General features: G+C 42.0%; 2 protein-coding genes across 2 annotated transcripts; both read right to left on the bottom strand.

The window, feature by feature from the left end:
* Positions 1 to 700: 700 nt before the first annotated feature.
* ccnl1a (cyclin L1a) lies at positions 701 to 9,249 on the bottom strand. The gene is made up of 11 exons (XM_083552424.1): positions 8,792 to 9,249; positions 8,330 to 8,404; positions 7,747 to 7,856; positions 5,463 to 5,583; positions 5,128 to 5,192; positions 3,299 to 3,398; positions 2,460 to 2,564; positions 2,191 to 2,332; positions 1,998 to 2,109; positions 1,821 to 1,919; positions 701 to 1,544 (listed from the first exon to the last, which is right to left on the bottom strand). Exons 1-11 carry the CDS (start codon positions 9,041 to 9,043, stop codon positions 1,127 to 1,129), a joined length of 1,599 nt encoding a protein of 532 aa, XP_083408550.1. The 5' UTR covers positions 9,044 to 9,249; the 3' UTR covers positions 701 to 1,126.
* Positions 9,250 to 9,817: 568 nt separating this feature from the next.
* On the bottom strand, positions 9,818 to 16,192 carry ankrd67 (ankyrin repeat domain 67). The gene is made up of 4 exons (XM_083552462.1): positions 15,874 to 16,192; positions 14,172 to 14,724; positions 12,646 to 12,942; positions 9,818 to 11,175 (listed from the first exon to the last, which is right to left on the bottom strand). Exons 1-4 carry the CDS (start codon positions 16,125 to 16,127, stop codon positions 10,993 to 10,995), a joined length of 1,287 nt encoding a protein of 428 aa, XP_083408588.1. The 5' UTR covers positions 16,128 to 16,192; the 3' UTR covers positions 9,818 to 10,992.
* Positions 16,193 to 17,765: the final 1,573 nt, after the last annotated feature.

The following is a 17,765-nucleotide window of genomic DNA, read 5'->3' as shown; positions in this document are numbered from 1 at the left end:
TGAAGGGACTTTAACACTACAGTATACGGAGATATTCTACACAAAAGTGCACTTTCGATTTTGTTGCAGAAGGTTGGAGCAGAAGCACAAGTGGGTGTCCACATACTTTTGCCTTTTTTAATTCTCTGCTATCGACTTACCAGGTGGTATTACGGAGGTTCAACACTAGTTTTGTAACACACCAGCAGATGGCAGCACGAGGCTGCACGCACAGTCACAGGGAGCACTGACCTTTTTAGACAATGTGCCGCATACACATCAGGAGTTGTGCAGCTGCTGCTATTATGACCACATCTGCTATTCTCACGTGTGCAACATCACTGAGCTCTCATCACACGTGAGTCTATCGCCGGAAAAGATCAAATCCGCACCCACACCAATCGCCAGATTTGGCTCTCATGGACTTTACCCTCTTCCCGAAGATGAAGATCCTGCGTGAATCTTAGGAGCTAGACGTGCTTTGAAAAAGAGCACTTCCAGAGGTAAACGCTGGGGGGGTGGGGGGGGGCGCTGTATTGCTGCACGAGGGAACCGTTTTGAAGGTGATAGTAAATAAACAGAACTCGTCTGAAAACGTTGCGACCACTTAGATGTACATTACATAGATGTAATGAACTTCAGGACTGGTGTGTCCTCACACATTGGATGGTTTTATTTGTGATTTGTGAGGTGTTCATGTAAAGATAGAACGCCACCTGCGTCAGAATAAGTCACTTTTTTTTTATTAAGTAAAAATTCAAGATGAACATGTGCAGACTAAAACCAGTGTAACAAATTCACCACGACTGAAGAGAATGAAAGTCTGCGTCTCCCTGTAAAAAAATATGGTCTATTCCACCTGTAGAGCAAACGTCCTCTGTAAATATACGTAATATGAAGTCTCTGTCTTTCCTGAACGATTCCGTATTAAATTAGCGACGTTCACACCCCCAACGGTCAACAAAAGGCTGCTTTTATAAATCAAAGCATTCTCTGCAATACGTTATTTTTTTTTTTCTTCAAGTCTTTACACTGTAAATATGGAGCGGTCCTTCATTTTTACATTTTAACTAAAAGGTTTGCCGAGACAAAGGAGAAAAGAAAAAAAGAAAATGTAAAACGAGGGAATATACGGTGATGGGCGGAGTCAGCGGCGGTGGCGGCTGTGGCTCGAGTGGCTGCTGCTGTGGTGTTTGCTCTTGTGCGAGCGTTCGTATGAGCGTGACCGTTCCCGGTGGTCTCTGTGGTGGGCGCCGCTCCCGCCGCTACGCTCGTGCCGGTGTTTTTTAGACGTCAGGTCGGCCGAGGTGCGCTCGCGCTCCCTCTCACGCTCCCTCTCCCTCTCGCGCTCTCTCGGCTTGCTGCCGGATCGCGAGCGCTTCCTCTTGTGACCGTGGCGAGAGTGGAGCTTCAGGTCGTCGGAGCGCTGTTTGGCTTTGAGATGCGGCAGGAGAGGAGACGGGGCGGCGTGGTTGGAGTGTCGCCGTGGAGACGGGCTGCGGCTGTGAGATCGACTGCGTGAGCGTGAGCTGTACGTACCCGAGCGGCTGCGTCTGCTGTTGTAGCTGGAAGAGAAAGGAAATATATATGTGCATATTTAAAACAGGTCACAACAGAGAAAGTGAAAAAGAACTACACCACCATGAAACCAAACAAAGAAAAAAAGTACTGCAGGAGCATTTCAATGAGTTTAAGAGGCAGAGTTACATGAACATCGATTCTTCTGTTTGTAATTGTTTAAGGTCTAGAACAATAAATCTAAGACTTTCTAAAGCCTAAAATTAGTATTTTTAAACTTTGGACTTTCTAAGACTCCATGGAAACCCTGTTACGGTACTCACTGTCGTCTTGGAGAGCGCGACCTGGACCTCGAGCGTGTCCTCGAGCGAGAATGGCTCCCGCTCCGACTGTTACGTCCCAGTTTACTCTCCTTCCTGAGACTGTGAGAAAGCGGGTTGTAATTAATCAATAATTTTTTTAAAAGGACCTGAAAGGTAACACATTTTCCACACACTCACCCGTTGTGAGGACTCTTGGAGCCTTGTGCCCGATCTTCGGCTTCCTTCTTCACCGCTTTCAGCGTCTGAGGGTTGGGAGATTTCTCGTCCGTCATCATCACGCTGGGAGAACCTGCAGGACGAACATCATAAGCGATCGAACGCAACGTTGACCCCGAAAACGCGTGGAAAGGAAAACGACAAAGGGGCGTACTCGGTTTAGACGCTGGAGAAAAGCCGCCCAGCGTGGACAGCGCCGGAGTTCCGTCCGGGTTCAGCCCTTTGGCCTTCAGCTTCGCCTCCTGCAAAGCCATCTTCCTCTTCTCCACCTCCCTCTCCAGGAAGTCGTAGTTTGGCTGAAAGCAGAACACAAAACAGGATATGAGCAATACACGGAGTGATAAACGACAACTTCCGACATGTGGACTTCCATCATTATCAAACTGAAGGTCAGGACAAAGTCAGAGGTTTAAAAAAGGCTACCTTCTTTCTCGTGTACAGCTTCAGGGTAGTGATACAGATGTCCTTGATATCCTCATCTGTGGCGCCAAACAGGAGATACCAGTGCGGCTGAGTCGGTAGAGGAATCTGAGAGTTGAGGACAGTGAGATGAGAGTTAGAAAGTGCTACAATCCAGGCTTCCTTCACATTTTTCATATTAAAATTTCAGACGTTTCCAGGCTTCCATAAAGATTTTTAAAGACAATATTTAACATCTGAAATAAAGATTTTAAATTCCAACTGTAACACAAACACATTAATGTACTGCAGATTACTAAATAATGACGGGGGTTTAACACAAGACCACAGCTGATTTGACATTTTCAAAATTTATCCAGGTCTGTGTAGACCTAGCCTTTGATACATTTATTTCTAAATGTATATATATATATATATATATATATATATATATATAAAAAGGGGGCAACGTATTTTTGTAGAAGAAACAATGTAGGAACTCCACCATTCATATTAGTGAGCAGATGGTTGTTAAGGTACTTGCTCAAGGGCCCAGCAGTGGCGGTGGGATTTGAACTCATGGCCTTCGTAATCAAAAGTCCACTATTTTAACTATAAGGTCATGTGGATTTCACTGAACAAGCCGGCTGATTTTAATAAAGAAATTTTGAGTAGACTTCCCTTTATGTAAAAAAACTTGATATTGCCAAAGCGAACCCCAGCCCCTGGTAAACCAGTGTTTAATATCCTACATTTGCATACTGAAACTACACTCAATAGGTTCCGTGCTGTGAACACTGCCGTCTCGTTTACAGAAACCCAAAACCACAACGCATTAGAAAGCGATCACGCGAACGGCCCACCTGCAGCGCTCGAGCCGCGAGATAAATGCAGGCGCAGGCGATGGTCTCGACTTGGAACCGCACAAACACGTTAGTTCGCAGACTGTCGTTCATGTAGTTCCTGCAACACAAAAGGTGAAACAACATTGCAGACGTCTCCCTGAGCTTCAGTCTCTGACAAACCCCCACCCACCCACGTCCCACGTTAATGATGCTTTTTTTTTTGTTTTGTTTTTTTAAAGGAGACTCGTTTTTAGCTTTGTCCAGTTCCCTCCCTCCATCTCTGCCTCTCTCAGTCCTAATTGTCTGAACACTTGCATACATGCAAAGGAATGAGTGTGTGTTCACACTGGGACGGGCCATGTGACTTCCGGACACAGGCGTTAATCATAAAGGTGACCTCGCCTGAGGAGGGAAGGAGAAAAATTAAATAGATTTACATGATATTTACTCCTCTGCACATGCAAAGAGGGGTTTTTATGTAAATCAGGTAATTTAATTCCAAGAGATGATCAAAGCATACAACCCGTTTTTTTTTTTTATGCCGCTTCACCAATGAGCTGCTTTTGGACGAATGCAAATGATGAGGTCAAGCATGCGAAATTGGGGAAACAGAAGAAGCTGGTGGCTGCAGAACACACAACACTGATATTGCCATGCAACTCAACACGCGACAGCCTGCGCATGAAGTGAGGACCTGCAAAGGCTCGGGTCCAATAGCGCCCCCCCACCCAGAGATTACACTGCGCTCGCTGGAGATTAAAGATGTTCGCAAAATGCTCGACCTGATCCTCATATGGCATTAATGAAGACCAAAAACGACGAATTCAGAATGGAATATGCCTGGCACTAACATCCAGGGTCTTAAAGAAAAAGTTCACCCTGAAACAACTCATTTTCTAACGTGCAGATTAATAAATTTCCAATAATGCAATGCAGCTACACACTACAGCAGAGGCCGAACTTCACAGCGATCGCGCATTGAAGCTTTGAAAGAAGTTGTGAGCAGTGTTCACGTGAGGGAGGAAGATTAAAGCGCCGCCGCATCGTTCTCGAGTTACAGATGAACATCCAACACGTCTTCTATCAGCTGTTCATCAGAGTTGTTCGGGGTGAATTTCTTCTTTAAACCCTAAAACATTTAAATCCTGAAGTTCGCGACCGGACGGGATGACGGAAAAGGGAATCGGATGCTTGGAGCAGGATGATCCCTGGAAGACACATTTCTTAAAACCACATCAGTGTGAACACACAATACATAAGCAAGTAGGTAACGCAGAAAAAAAAAATAAAAAATCCAACTGTTCAATACCTATTTTCTTAGCTGGTAAACGTCAGTTATAAATGTGGAATTAATACTAAGTAATAATAAAAGGAAATAATCTTGTAGCATAACACAGAAAATACAAATCCTTTAGGACAACCCCAAGAAACAAGATGCTGCTGCCAGCTGGAAAAGGCCCCCTTCAGTGATTCTCGGGCAGAGAGCTCTCACTGGATTGGCCGTCTCGAGACGGGCAGCCAATGGGAGGGGGGGCAGATTCCTGGGGTCATGTGGTTGGAGGAGCAGAGTTCAGAGGTTCTTTATGACACTTACCATCATGGACTACCCTTTAATTAAAGAGTAGAGAGAAAGGACAAAGTTAAACTGAGATCTCCGTTTTTTTTTTTTTTTTTTTACTGAAATTAAATAATTTTTTTTCGGTGAAAATCAAAGAAAAATGAGTGACGACAAAAAGAAAAATAAATAAATTCCATCAAGGAAAAAAAAAAAAGACTTTGTAAAGAGCAAAGGGTTAAGTGCTGACTACACAACAAACTCTGAGTAGTGCACGTGTGTCTGGACTCACCATGCAGTCTGGACCAGCGTTTGGTTCTTCTCGCACTCGAGAACTTGCAGGTACATGACGATGATCTGAAACCGGACGACAGCATGGGTTATGTAATGGTAAAGAGCGGTTTGAAGGCACAGGTGTGCCACCACAAGTGAGTCAGTTCCTGACCCAACCTGCGTCAATGTGAAGAATGTGGGCATGCACTGACGTCTGTGTCCCTGTCAACGTCTCTGCATCATTTAAAGATCAAGCAAATATTGCTCATCTGCATCTTCCTGCTCTACAGCCTGCAGTTGTGTGTATTTTAGTAGCGTGAAGAAGGAAAAACACGGAAGACATGCGGGACTCACCTTGTGTGGATGCTTGACGTGGACGCAGAATCCCAGCTCCTTCAGCACACGTCGTTCAGCTTTGATCACCTGGTTTTTGGTGTTTATGTAGTTCTGATCAAGTATCAATGGGCTTGCACTCCTGATTCATAAAGGAATAAAAATACGGTTGCTTTCCCAACCCAACTATGTCTCAAAAAAAAAAAAAAGCCAGAGTGCCTTTTTGCTTGTTTCAGTTTAAACTAAAAGGTAACTTTTTTCCCTTTTCCAACCAACTAAAGGCAACAGGCCCATTTCCTCGTCCCTGGTTTTTTTTTTTTTTTTTTTTTGAGTCCTGTAATTTCAGTAGAAGATTGTTAGTCCTACCACAAGTGACAGACACGCAAAAATCTAAAACAATTTTCCTCTTACATCACAGCTTTGCCAAAAAACAGCACACCTTCTGAAGCCCTATGTAAAAGGGAAACATTTCGACCAGAAGAGAGACACAAAATAAAAAGCCATTTAAACATCATTTTTTCAGCCTTTCACAGGAACAGTGAGTGAAATTGAGCTTATGTTTAGAAGACTTGGACTCGTTTTCACTTTTGTGCCATCTGGAAAAGAGTACTAAAGTGTTCACAGAGATTAAACACTCGAATGTAACAGTGAACAGGTAAAAGAAAGAAAAATGCATCACAAAAATCTACATCACAGTCGCTGTAAAGAATCCTAACAATGAGGGCGAGCTGAAAAGATGTGCGACAGTTCGAATGTGTAACGCAAACAAACGGCGAAATATCTAGTGTGTGTGTGTCTCTCTCTCTCATTCATACATATAAAAAAAACACTATCCATATATGAAGGTGGAAGTAGCTGAACACACAAAAGTACACAATTTTAACTCTAAATAATTTGCCTCAAATGCTCTGATCCAGACCGACGTAATTCTCTTATTTATACACATGTGCAGGTGAGGGTTAAGCCCCGTACTCATGGACCCTGGTGATGCTGGGATTCGAACTCTTGCTTTTCTGATCCAACGTCCAACATCTTGTTCACTACAACTAAATCAATGGCATACTATGAAGAGGTGCTCGCTGACGAAGCTGAACTTCGGACTACGATATAGATCTACTTTTCTAGAGAGAGAGAGATAAAATTACATATAAACTTAAATCTGTTTCAGTACTCATAAAAAAAAAATTTGTTAAAAAAGTATCATTATGAATCATGTATATTAGCATTATATGATCTGGCACCTGTTATTGTGCTGAAATGCGATTCGCTTCATTACTGTTGAACATCATAACAGCGTGAAGCCCTGCCCTGATATTAAACGTGAACTCCAGAAGAAGAAAAAAAGTGCAGTGTTCATACTGTGGGGCTAATTTGAGCCGGTTGCCCTGAGAAGCTTGGAAGCGGTTGGAAGCTAAATGAAATGTCCCTGCTGTAAGGTGTGTTTTCTGTGAAAGCTGTGATGTCGGAGGTGTTTCTCGGTCTTGTCTCGCTGCTACTACAAACAGAGCATCATCACCTGCGTTAAGAGACCACAACCTTAAACTGAGCTACAGGAGTGAGCCAGACGCTGCGGGACCAGCGGCCAACCTTTTTGTGGTCCCCGAGTCTCCCAGTGAGCGCGTTCAGAGCACTGGCGCCTCCCGGGGGAGCGGGGGGAGAGCCACGCCTCACTCGCACTGTTGCCATGCCGACTGCTTCAGCTCTACGTACCATTCCACATCACCCAGGCTTTGGTAAATGTAGCTGGTCGCTGTTAGTTGGTTGCAAGGGAAAAGAGAATTCAAGTTAATACCACAGTCTTTATTCAGCTGAACAGCCCTATTAACCACCACCCTCCCTCCTTCCCTCCTCCCACTAATAACGTTTCTTCAAATCCAATCAATCATGAAGCTCACAGTTATGACTAAATGGTTAGGATGCAGGGGTTTTTTGTTTTGTTTTTACGTGTGCAGGTAAGCAGAAGATTATCTCGGTCTTACTACCATTTATGACAGATGATGAAACTGAAAAGCCTTAAAATGGTTTAGAGTACAGAAAAGTCAAACAAAATGGCACTCAAATAGGGAAATAGCTAAAAAAAAAAATAAATAAACAAAAAATCAGCAGCAGACAGACTAAACACGGTTAGCAGGTTTTAAAGTATACCTGATTCTCTAAAGTGATGATGTTACATGTTAAACAAAGACAACTCTGTCGAGGTGAAAGGTTTTGCTGGCACGAAAGAAAAACAATAAACAAACAAACAAAAAAAAAAAAACAGGAAACAGTTACAGCAAAGTGATCAAGAGCACGACTGCACGCTTACCTTTTTCCTCTGATCTGCCTCAAATAATGAAAGACGTTGATCACGTCCCTTATGCGACGTGGGGCTTCTTCGATCTTTGAGGCCAAATTGACACAGGCCATAGCGACAATCTGAACAGGGGAAAAATATTGCATCGTGAGTGTCAATCTTTATATGCAATTAGATAAAAAAAAATACTAGTACATTAAATGGTTTTATTATTATTTTATTTCATGCAGGGGGAAAAAAAATTGACAAACAACAAATATGCTTCAGAAGTTGACCAGTCTACTCGAGTGTGTTTCTACTTGGAGGACATGTTGTAAAGCCATGAAAAAGGGTAAAGAAAGAGTCTGATGTTACAAAACGATACAATTGGATCGGGGCGATGACGTCACAACTACGACGCGGGCCCTTTATTACGTCATGCTACTTTAAAACAATTTACAACCACACACAAAAAGAAATCCCTTTGAACTTAACAACATGGCCGCCAGTACGAACGTTGTAGCGACGCACTCGTGCCCGCGCACACGTGAGCGCGCACCCAGGGCCTAGCTAGCTAAGAACGCGATGTTGTTCAGAGGTTTTATCCATTCCTTACCTCAAAACTGTGTTTCACAAATGACTTCGAGTAAAAAAACCGATGAAACAGCACTTGCCCGGTCGCCATTGCCACCTGTAAAATAAAAATAAAAACATTTTAAAAATCAGAGACGATCCCGGTGCTATGATTAGCCATAAGCCGCCATTCCCCGGCCGCCATTTTGTTTTTGTCTGACGAGCTGAAATAAAGCCAGGCAACCTAAAAACCGTCATTTATTAAGATTATTGCATATAAAATCAAATTTTTTATCGCGCACAATATAATTACTCAAAATATTTAAATATCTATTTAAACCCTCACTGTAATTGTTCATTGTACTATGTTCCGAGCTAATCACCTCAGGAACTAGCATGCTAGCGGCTTTTTTTTACTTCAGCTAAAAACGAAATGGCGAATATGTGCTTCATCTCGTTTCAGATAAATAATAAAGGGGTATTTTACACATTTATTTTTGCGCACCTGTGGTAAACGAAGGAGTATCCCGGCTGATTGTATGAGCTCGCAGCCGAGAATACGGAGGTCAGTTTCGGTGTGCCAGTCAAGGCCGTCCAGCATCGACGGCGTCGGGGAGAGCTTTTCCTCCGGGATGAGCGAGTTATCGATAGTCAGGAAGACTTCGGAATAAACCTTGTCGCCGATGAGAATGCCATCGCTTCCCGGAGCGCTGTTCGGCGCGGTAGGGAGCGGAGCTGTCGCCATTGTCGCCTCCATTGAAACACGAGTCGAACCCGGTCGCCGAAAATGCAAAGCCCTGCTGTGACATACGCCGCATAACACAGAACCCCCTCACACCCCTTACCGTCACCAGTAACCCTCCGCGTTACAAATAGATCCAGATCCCTGCTCACTTTTACAGGAAAATAAATCAATTTCCTGACTAATAATTACAAAATAATCACATGAGTGCGTGTTTGTGCGGCGTCTGAAATGAAAGATTTTCGTAATTGCGTAGATTTATTTTGCTTTTTTTGAATGCGTGTCATTAGCGGAAGTCCCGATGACGTCGATTCCAGGAACGCAAGAAGAACTCTTGGGTTGGCCGGATCACCTTTCGTATGTAACCATCCGCGAACAGTACTGATGGGAAGACCGAATCATTTTAGTGAATCGGTTCTTTGAATCGCGTTCATCAAAACGAACGGATCTTGTTTTTGTCCAAAGAGGACATGCATTATTTATTTATTTATTAATTTGTTTGTTTGTTTATATTCTTCTTTCTTTCTTTCTTTCTTTCTTTCTTTCTTTCTTTCTTTCTTTCTTTCTTTCTTTCTTTCTTTCTTTCTTTCTTTCTTTCTTTCTTTCTTTCTTTCTTTCTTTCTTTCTTTCTTTCTTTCTTTCTTTCTTTCTTTCTTTCTTTCTTTCTTTCTTTCTTTCCCGATTTCTCGACACAACCAGCTGTTTTCCCTTTTCTTTTTTTGCGATAAAATTTTCTTGTGAAAACAAAAGTTCTTATGCCGAATACACAGACAAATTAAGTACACAAAATTAAGTAAACTTTATTTATTATCTCAAGATTATGAGAAAATGACAAAGAAAAAACAACTTTGTTATATGGAGACTTTTTTCCTCTCAATTCATTTCTCATGATCATGAGTTTTTTTTTAATTTCTTGCATCAAATATAATCAGATCTTTACGTTTAAGTCATTTAGTTAATTTCATATAAAAGTCCTAAGAAGCCATGCTTTATATATATTTTTTCTTTCTGGTTTCTCACAATCTCGACATAACGAGTTGTTTTTGATCACGACTTAATTTTCTTGTGAAACCGAGTTTTTTTTTTCTTTCAGAAAAATAAGTAAAGATCACGAGAAAACAACTTTTGTTATGTCAAGACTTTAAAAAAAGTTTTCTCGCCAATTCCGACTATATTTCTTGCGATTCCTGCAAATTCAAACTTAATTTCTCGCATCAAAATTAACACATTTTCCAGAGGAAACAATGTTTATAATGATAAGATCATGAGAAAATTAAACCGTGAGCACAAGAAAACATGAAAGAAAAAAATTATAATGTATAAACTCATGACTTCTGTAGTTTCATTTCATTGACCAGAAATAAAATAAAAATTGTAATTTTTAATAAGCAGATCCACAAAAACACGTACACATACACCAATTCTGATTATAGTTCCAATTATGAAAATATGGCAATGCAGCTAATGACAATTTATCATAAACATAATGAGTAGCTTCACCTTGCATATCTACTGGTCTGTGTCTTTAGTTCTTTTGTCACGTGACTCCCATAATTATTCTAACAATAATTTCAGCATTCTGACCAACAAAATCCGAACGACTCGGACCAGACAACTCATGAGATGAACCACTCGATTCTGTTTCCTGCACATAACCTCCAGAGATTTTGTGATGCTTTGCTCATGAACATCCGGTAGAAATTGAACAAATATATGTATGCAATCATTTAAAATGAAGACACATGATGTATTTTTTGTCCTGTCAGACTTCCAGACACATTCCACAACGTTGCACATCATAGCTCTTTAATTGTGTTACAGTACAATACCTGATATATTCATCTATTAAAAATAGTTTAAACGTCAATAGACGGGTACATTCACAACAACAATGCTGTCTGATCAGATCCGGTGCTGTAGATGTTCCACAGGATTCGGGTCCTGATCTGTACTTTACTACCATGTTACCAAACGCTCTCTGTAACAGTGTGGCCTGGAGTTTGAGATCTTCCCGGTGGTTTCTTGTGCTCCTGGAGTACTTTAAGGGTCCCGTACTGCTTGTGTGTCCTAGCCAAGTCCTCCACCGTCTCCCTCCACTTTGTCTTAATAGACGGATCTGCGCCCCTCTCCAACAAAACACTCAAAACCTGTTGAACAAAATGTGTAGAGATGGATACTGGTGGTAAAGAACACTGAGCTTGATGAATGAAGTGTTATAAATGAGAAGAAAAACTAAATCTTCTTCTCTCAATTGTATTTGACCAGACAGGATATCGTTCATGTCTGACGTTTGCTTCATTAAAGACGTTTAGCTCTTTTGGAGAAATGTCTGCCTCAAATCATATCCAGATTCTTATGGATTTTATAGAGATTTTCCGGTGACTTTCAATCATCTAAAAGCATGAGGAGAACCATAGAGTTTAGCTGAATATTGTACTTGATTTTCATTTCCTTTAGCCCAGTCTATTCTCTGAATTCTGACTTCATTTCTCACAATTTCAACTTTATTTCTCACAATTTCAACTTTATTTCTCACAATTCTGACTTTATTTCTGGCAATTCTGTGCAAGATCTTAGTCTGAGTTCTCTCCAGGGATCGGAGGTTTAGTTTAATACCACGTGATTCTTCCAGTAACAACTGATCTCACTGTGAAACCACACCTAAAATAGTCCTCTATGATTTCATCCACTGTTTCACAGATCGATCTATTGACTGCAGCCCATTTAAATTTTAGTGTGTAAAGCTTTCTGGAACTACATTGGCTAAAAATTATTTGATAGAAGGATCCTGAATCGACTACAAACCTCACATTCAGATCTTCGAAGCAGTGTTATGAAACGAGGATCGTGCCATTTTGGTTATATTGTGATGCTCAGTGTCTGATTTCACAAAGAACTACCGGTTTTCTCAACCATCTGTCGACTATAAGTAAGACTTGACAATTCTGATTGGACTATGAGGTGGTATCAAAAAGTTTCAAGACTTGCTCTATTCACAAGAAAGTATTTAATTTATCTATGTTTACACACTTTAACCTTCAAAATAGTCCTGGAAATCGTCTTTTTGAAACGTGTCAAGCACCTTCTGCGATTCACGCTGGATCTCCGCAATGGTGTTAAAACTGCGACCTTTAAGCTGGATCTTCATCTTTGAGAAGAGGTTAAAGTCTGCAGGAGCCAAATCTGTAAGTTGGTTGGGTGAGATCATGTGGGTTGTTCTCCAACAATCATCATGCACGGGTTGAGTGCATTGAAGGTCTTCCCGATCTCTCGTCATCGTAGTGATGTTCTTCAAATGTATGTCATGTCAAACGTCTCTGTGGCAGATTTGCCCAGTTTTAAGCAGAATTCCAAGAAGAAAATCTTGTGGTAATGCACATTATCAGAATAGTACCAGTTAGCACCATTATTTTCAAACTTTTTGATACCACCTTGTATGGAAATCCTTTGTCGGGGACACCCCTACTGAGCACCAACAGCAATTAGCTATTTTTTTTTATTTTTTTATAAACATTACACATTAGGTCTATAAATATTACAATTCAAAGAATTTTCATTCAAAGTGCCCCAGACTACAACATAAAGCCCATATCATGACTTGTAAAAGAAAACACCACCTTGCAGTGTCCTCTTTCTGTGGCCAGGTGTAGCGGGGTCCTCCCCTGCCTTTCAGTGGCATCCACATCTGCTCCATAATGGAGCAGGAGCTTTGCTGCTTCAGCATTGTCCTTTAGTGTGGAGTAATGCAGTGGCGTCATGTGAAGGCTGTCCCTGTCCTCCAGCCCAGCTCCGTTCAGGATGAGGAGGTGGAGAACAGCTCCAGAGCCACTTAGGGCGGCCAGGTGTAGTGGAGCGGCCTGATCCCTGTCCCTCACACACACCTTTGCCCCAGCAGCTAGTAGGTGCTGCAGGATCTGAGAAAGGCAAGTGAAAAGAAACAGAAACATGGTGAATGAAGGAAAAGAGGTCAGATCAAATGGTGCTAAGGAGAATGGGATGTGTGCCTTGTGATTCACCAGTGCAAATACCATCTGTTGCTCTGTGTGCTCTTGGCTTGAAGCACTGGCAGCACAGCAAAAGCTAAAGGGCAAAAAGACCTTGGGTGTACACAGAGTACTTGGCAGTGAGGTGTTTAGCACTAATGGAAAGCTGATAAATTGAAATGGACTCATCTTTTAAATGATTTAGAGACAGAGATGCCATGAAATCATGATAATCACCTGGGTTGCTCTGCGAGGTTCACTTTTCAAATCCACTGTTGTGTTTGTTGCTGTTAGTTAGAAAGTGCTTTATAATTGGCACATGTACTTTACAGCACATTGAAATTATTTCTTGAAATATCCTGCCAGTGTTAGGAAGCTGGGGTCAGAGCCTTGCTCAAGGGCCCCAGAAGTGGCAGTTTGGCAATATCAGGGCTTGAACCCACGACCTTCTGATCAGTAACTCAGAGCCTTAACCACCGAGGTACCTTGTCAAAGCCTTTTCAATAATTGTGAGAAATAAAGTCAGAATTGCAAGTAATAAAGTTGAATTAGGCAATTTTGTTACGTGGCAGAAACAGGCTTCCATAAAATTGTACCTTAATACAGTTGTGTGAAACTGGACAGAACCCCTCCCTTCAAGCTTAGGTCAATATTCCTAGAGGTTTTTCAAATCAGTTCCTCGTTTTCACAATATATGAGGTGGTATCAAAATGTTCCGAGACTAATGGTAAAACAAACTGGTGCTTTTCTAAACAAGAGTCCAAGAGTGGCATCTTGGCAATACCAGGGTTTAAATCCCCAACATTTTAATTAGTAACCCAGAGTCTTAACCACTGAACCATTCCAGTCAAGTAAACTTCGCATTCGCAGTCTTATGCTCATGGTAGCTCAGTGGTTAAGATATTGGACTTTGGATTGGAAGGTCCAAAGTTCCAAGCCCTCTACTGTTCAATGTATATAAATTAAATTGTAAGTCGCCCTGCCTAAGGGCATCTTTCAAATGCCATAAATGCATGTATATAATATCAGACTTCATAAAGGAGCCAAATATGTTTGAAGGAGAGTCTTAACCTGCTCTAATAAAATGTATATTTAACAAAAAGGATTGGCTGAAGGACATGGGGTCATTATTTATGTTTGTAAACTAATCCTGAAGTCACCTTCTTCTTAGCAGAGCAGGCGCACAGGTGCAGTGCTGTTCGCCCGTTAGAACCTCTGAGGTTGGCATCAGCTCCTCGCTGAAGTAATAGCCTGACGGCTGCCTCGTTGCCGACCATCACAGCCAGCTGCAGGGGACTCGTACCCACTCCACTCGGCCCTTCCAACTCTGCCCCGTTATCCAGGAGCATCTCGGCCACATCACCCCAACCCCCGAATACAGCCCAGTGCAGTGGCGTCCACCTGCGTGAGTCCAGCACATCAGGAGATGCCAGGTGCTGTAGCAGTGTCCGTGCCGTGCCCAGGTGCCCACCAGCCGCAGCCAGGTGGAGGGGCGTTTGGCCACAACTGGACCGTGCCTCGTGGGACGCTCCCTTCTGGAGAAGGTACTCAGTGGCGTCTTTGTTGCCTCCCATGCAGGAGCGGTGCAATGGGGTGCAGCCGAATAGATCTGTGCAGTTCACGTCCATTTTACTGCTGTGAAGCAAGAACCTGAGCAGTGCGAGGTGTCCTCTGAAGGCAGCATGGTGGATGGCCGTCCAGCCACGAGGATCTCTACAATATGAAAAGCCAAGTTATCAATGCTTTGTTTTAAGGTTACTGAAAATGTACCACACACGCCAATGGGAAATTATTATGCTGTTTGGGGGAGTCACCGAATAAACCACTACGAGAGAGTTCCACAGGGTTCCATCCTGAGACCTTTGTTCCCTCATGGCAGAAAAATGATTAAACATAAACATCAAATAATTAAACATTACAGGTACATTAATTACTGGTTCTACTTGATATATCAGTCTGGTGAAGTGATTATGTTTCAATTGATTATATTCATTTTAATAAGGATACATTTAAAAAAGTCCTTTTCTTCTTTGCTTCCACTTTCAAACAATCCACCCTCAATTTTTAATAATATCAAGCAGATCTGTTTGTAATATAGTACCAATATACACCAATCAGGCATAACCTTATGACCGGTGAAGTGAATAGCACTCTTTATCATTTCACTTGCTGGTAGGTGGGATATATGAAGGGAACATTTTGTTCTTAAAGTTCTAAAAAATGGGCAAGCGTAAGGGTTTAAGCGAGTTTGACAAGGGACATCTGGGTCAAAAAGTGCTCCAAGGAAGGAACAGTTGTGAACTGGTGACAGGGTTGTGAGCGGCTGAGGCTCATTGATGCACTTGGGGAACAAAGGCCGGTCCGATGCAACAGACGAGCTCCTGTAGCTCAAACTGCTGAAGTTAATGCTGGTTCTGATAAAAAGTTTTCAGAACACACCGTGCATCATAGTTTGTCTCAAATGTGGCTGCGTAGCCACAAACCGGTCAATGTTTATCAGGTGGTCATGATGTTATATCTGATCGGTGTATATTTATTTTAAAATGGTCTAAAGTACAAAATCTCACTGCATATATAATATACAAATCAAATGATATGCACTAATAGTATTAGTGTCAGTGTTTGTAGATCGAGGCTTGAAGGTTTCTTATACACTGTATTACTTATATAAATGATTTGGAAGCTAAGAAAGTCTGTGCTTCTTTATTAAAATGTTTGTCTGTTTGTCTGTTTCTTTCATGGGTATCATGAATTTAGAATAAATAAAGAGATAAAAAATCTTATTTTGTTTCTGGACCTATTTGATTGTGAACTTTGGGACATCACCACTGCATTACAACGTTAAATGTCTGGATGACTCACGGGCTGTTAGCAGGGACACCGCAGTTCACAAGGGCCTTCACGTGCTCCATGCGTCCATCCCACGCGGCGTAATGCAGCTTGTGCTCGTCCAGCCGAGAGTGGTGCTGTGTTCGAGGGCGACTGTGGAGCCTCCACTGCCTCGACCTGACTGCCGCACCGGCAGCTGTGTGAGTCTTCCTTTCTACAGCACGAAGCGAGACCAAGTCATGGAGCTCTACCCACTTCCACTGCAGCTCGGGCCCAGCGAACGCCATGACGCCAACACACCCAACACACCAGTGGGTTCCAGAGTGAGGTGAAGCTCAACAGGAATGAAGTTCTGCACATGACATCAAACTAACTGTTATTTTAAGAATCATTTTAGCATCATCGTGAGCTGAATAAAAACAGTATCTTGAGAATGTGGGTCCACTAAAGCTTCTTTTACAGTGTAAAACTTTCAAAGCCAATTGAAGCTCTATTTATGAAGCTACCTCGTGGGGGGATTAAAATGCATTGGTGGTTGAGAAAAAAAACTTACAGAAATAAAAGCCAACAAAATGAAAATATATTGTGCAATAGTGCAAAATTAAGAAATGCTAGAAATGTTCTACACAGTCACCATTGTCCAGCAGGGGGTAATGGACATTAGCAAGAGACCTGCAGATCTTTTTTTTTTTTTTGGATCGTTTCAAGCAGGGCTGTATATAATATAGGATTATAATATACATTATATCCATGTCTCTTCCAAAACCTGTCTATTTTATTTATTTTACACTATCCAAAGTACAAAATTTCACTGCATACATAATATACCAAATAAATATAAGTAAACCAAATGCTATGCACTAATAGCATAAATGTCAGTGTTTGTAGATCGAGGCTTGAAGGTTTCTTATACCCTGTATTAATTAAATAAATGTTTTGAAAGCCAAGAGAGTTGGTGCTTCCTTATTAAAATGGTTTCCTCTCTGTTTCTTATTCAAGGTCCAGCAGGGGGCGATCACCCACACACAGCTTCTCTGATTCACGTTTTAATAAATAAATTAGAGTCGAGTCTCCAGGTTAACATAAATCACAAAAAGACCTTTACATAACGCGTAATGGCATGTGTCCGACTGCGCCGACAACTCTGTCTCATAAATATTCCCGGTAAGAGCTGGGCGGATTCCAGCGATCTGCCTCGCACCTTTTATTCTCCAAAACAATCCTGACAGAGCGCTCGGTCGTAACCGTTGCCACGACTTCTTAAAGAGAGCCCTGCTCATGTTCCTGGCGTTCTGCCACCTCATTACTCACAACTGTCTCACCGCTGCATTAAATGGATATCAGGGGTGTTTATTTGTTCCACTTCACACATTTTTATCAGCCAAGTTCAGCTCGTACAATCTGCTATAAAGGCTACGCTGTTTATGAGTTAAACGTTGATCAGTTATCTAAACAGTTCTGGGCTCAGTCTGTAAGTTTTTAGACTCTATTCCTTTGGTCCATTGGTTAGGATGCGGCGCTCTCACCCCTGCGGCCCGGGTTCGATCCCCGGTCAGGGAACCAACCCCAGCCACTCTTAGTGTCGGTCCCAAGCCCAGATAAATGGGGAGGGTTGCGTTAGGAAGGGCATCCAGTGTAAAAACATGTGCCAAATCAAACATGCGGATGGTCCGCAGTGGCGACCCCTAATGGGAGAAGCCAAAAGAAAGTTTTAGACTCTATTCCTTTTTTAGACCTTGATTATATAGTGGGATTAAAGTGCATGTGTTACAGCTTCTTTTTACCAATTCATTCATATTCATATTTATGGTGTTTAGCACACGCCCTTATCTATAGCGACTTACAGTTTTCTTATTAACACATCTGAGGATTCAGGGTTTTGCTCAGGGGCCCACTAGTGACAGCTTCTGATCAGAAGTCCAACC

The sequence above is a fragment of the Silurus aristotelis genome, assembly GCF_946808225.1.
Source record: "Silurus aristotelis genome assembly, chromosome: 10".
NCBI lineage: Eukaryota > Metazoa > Chordata > Actinopteri > Siluriformes > Siluridae > Silurus > Silurus aristotelis.
This window is presented reverse-complemented; position numbering and strand designations above follow the sequence as displayed.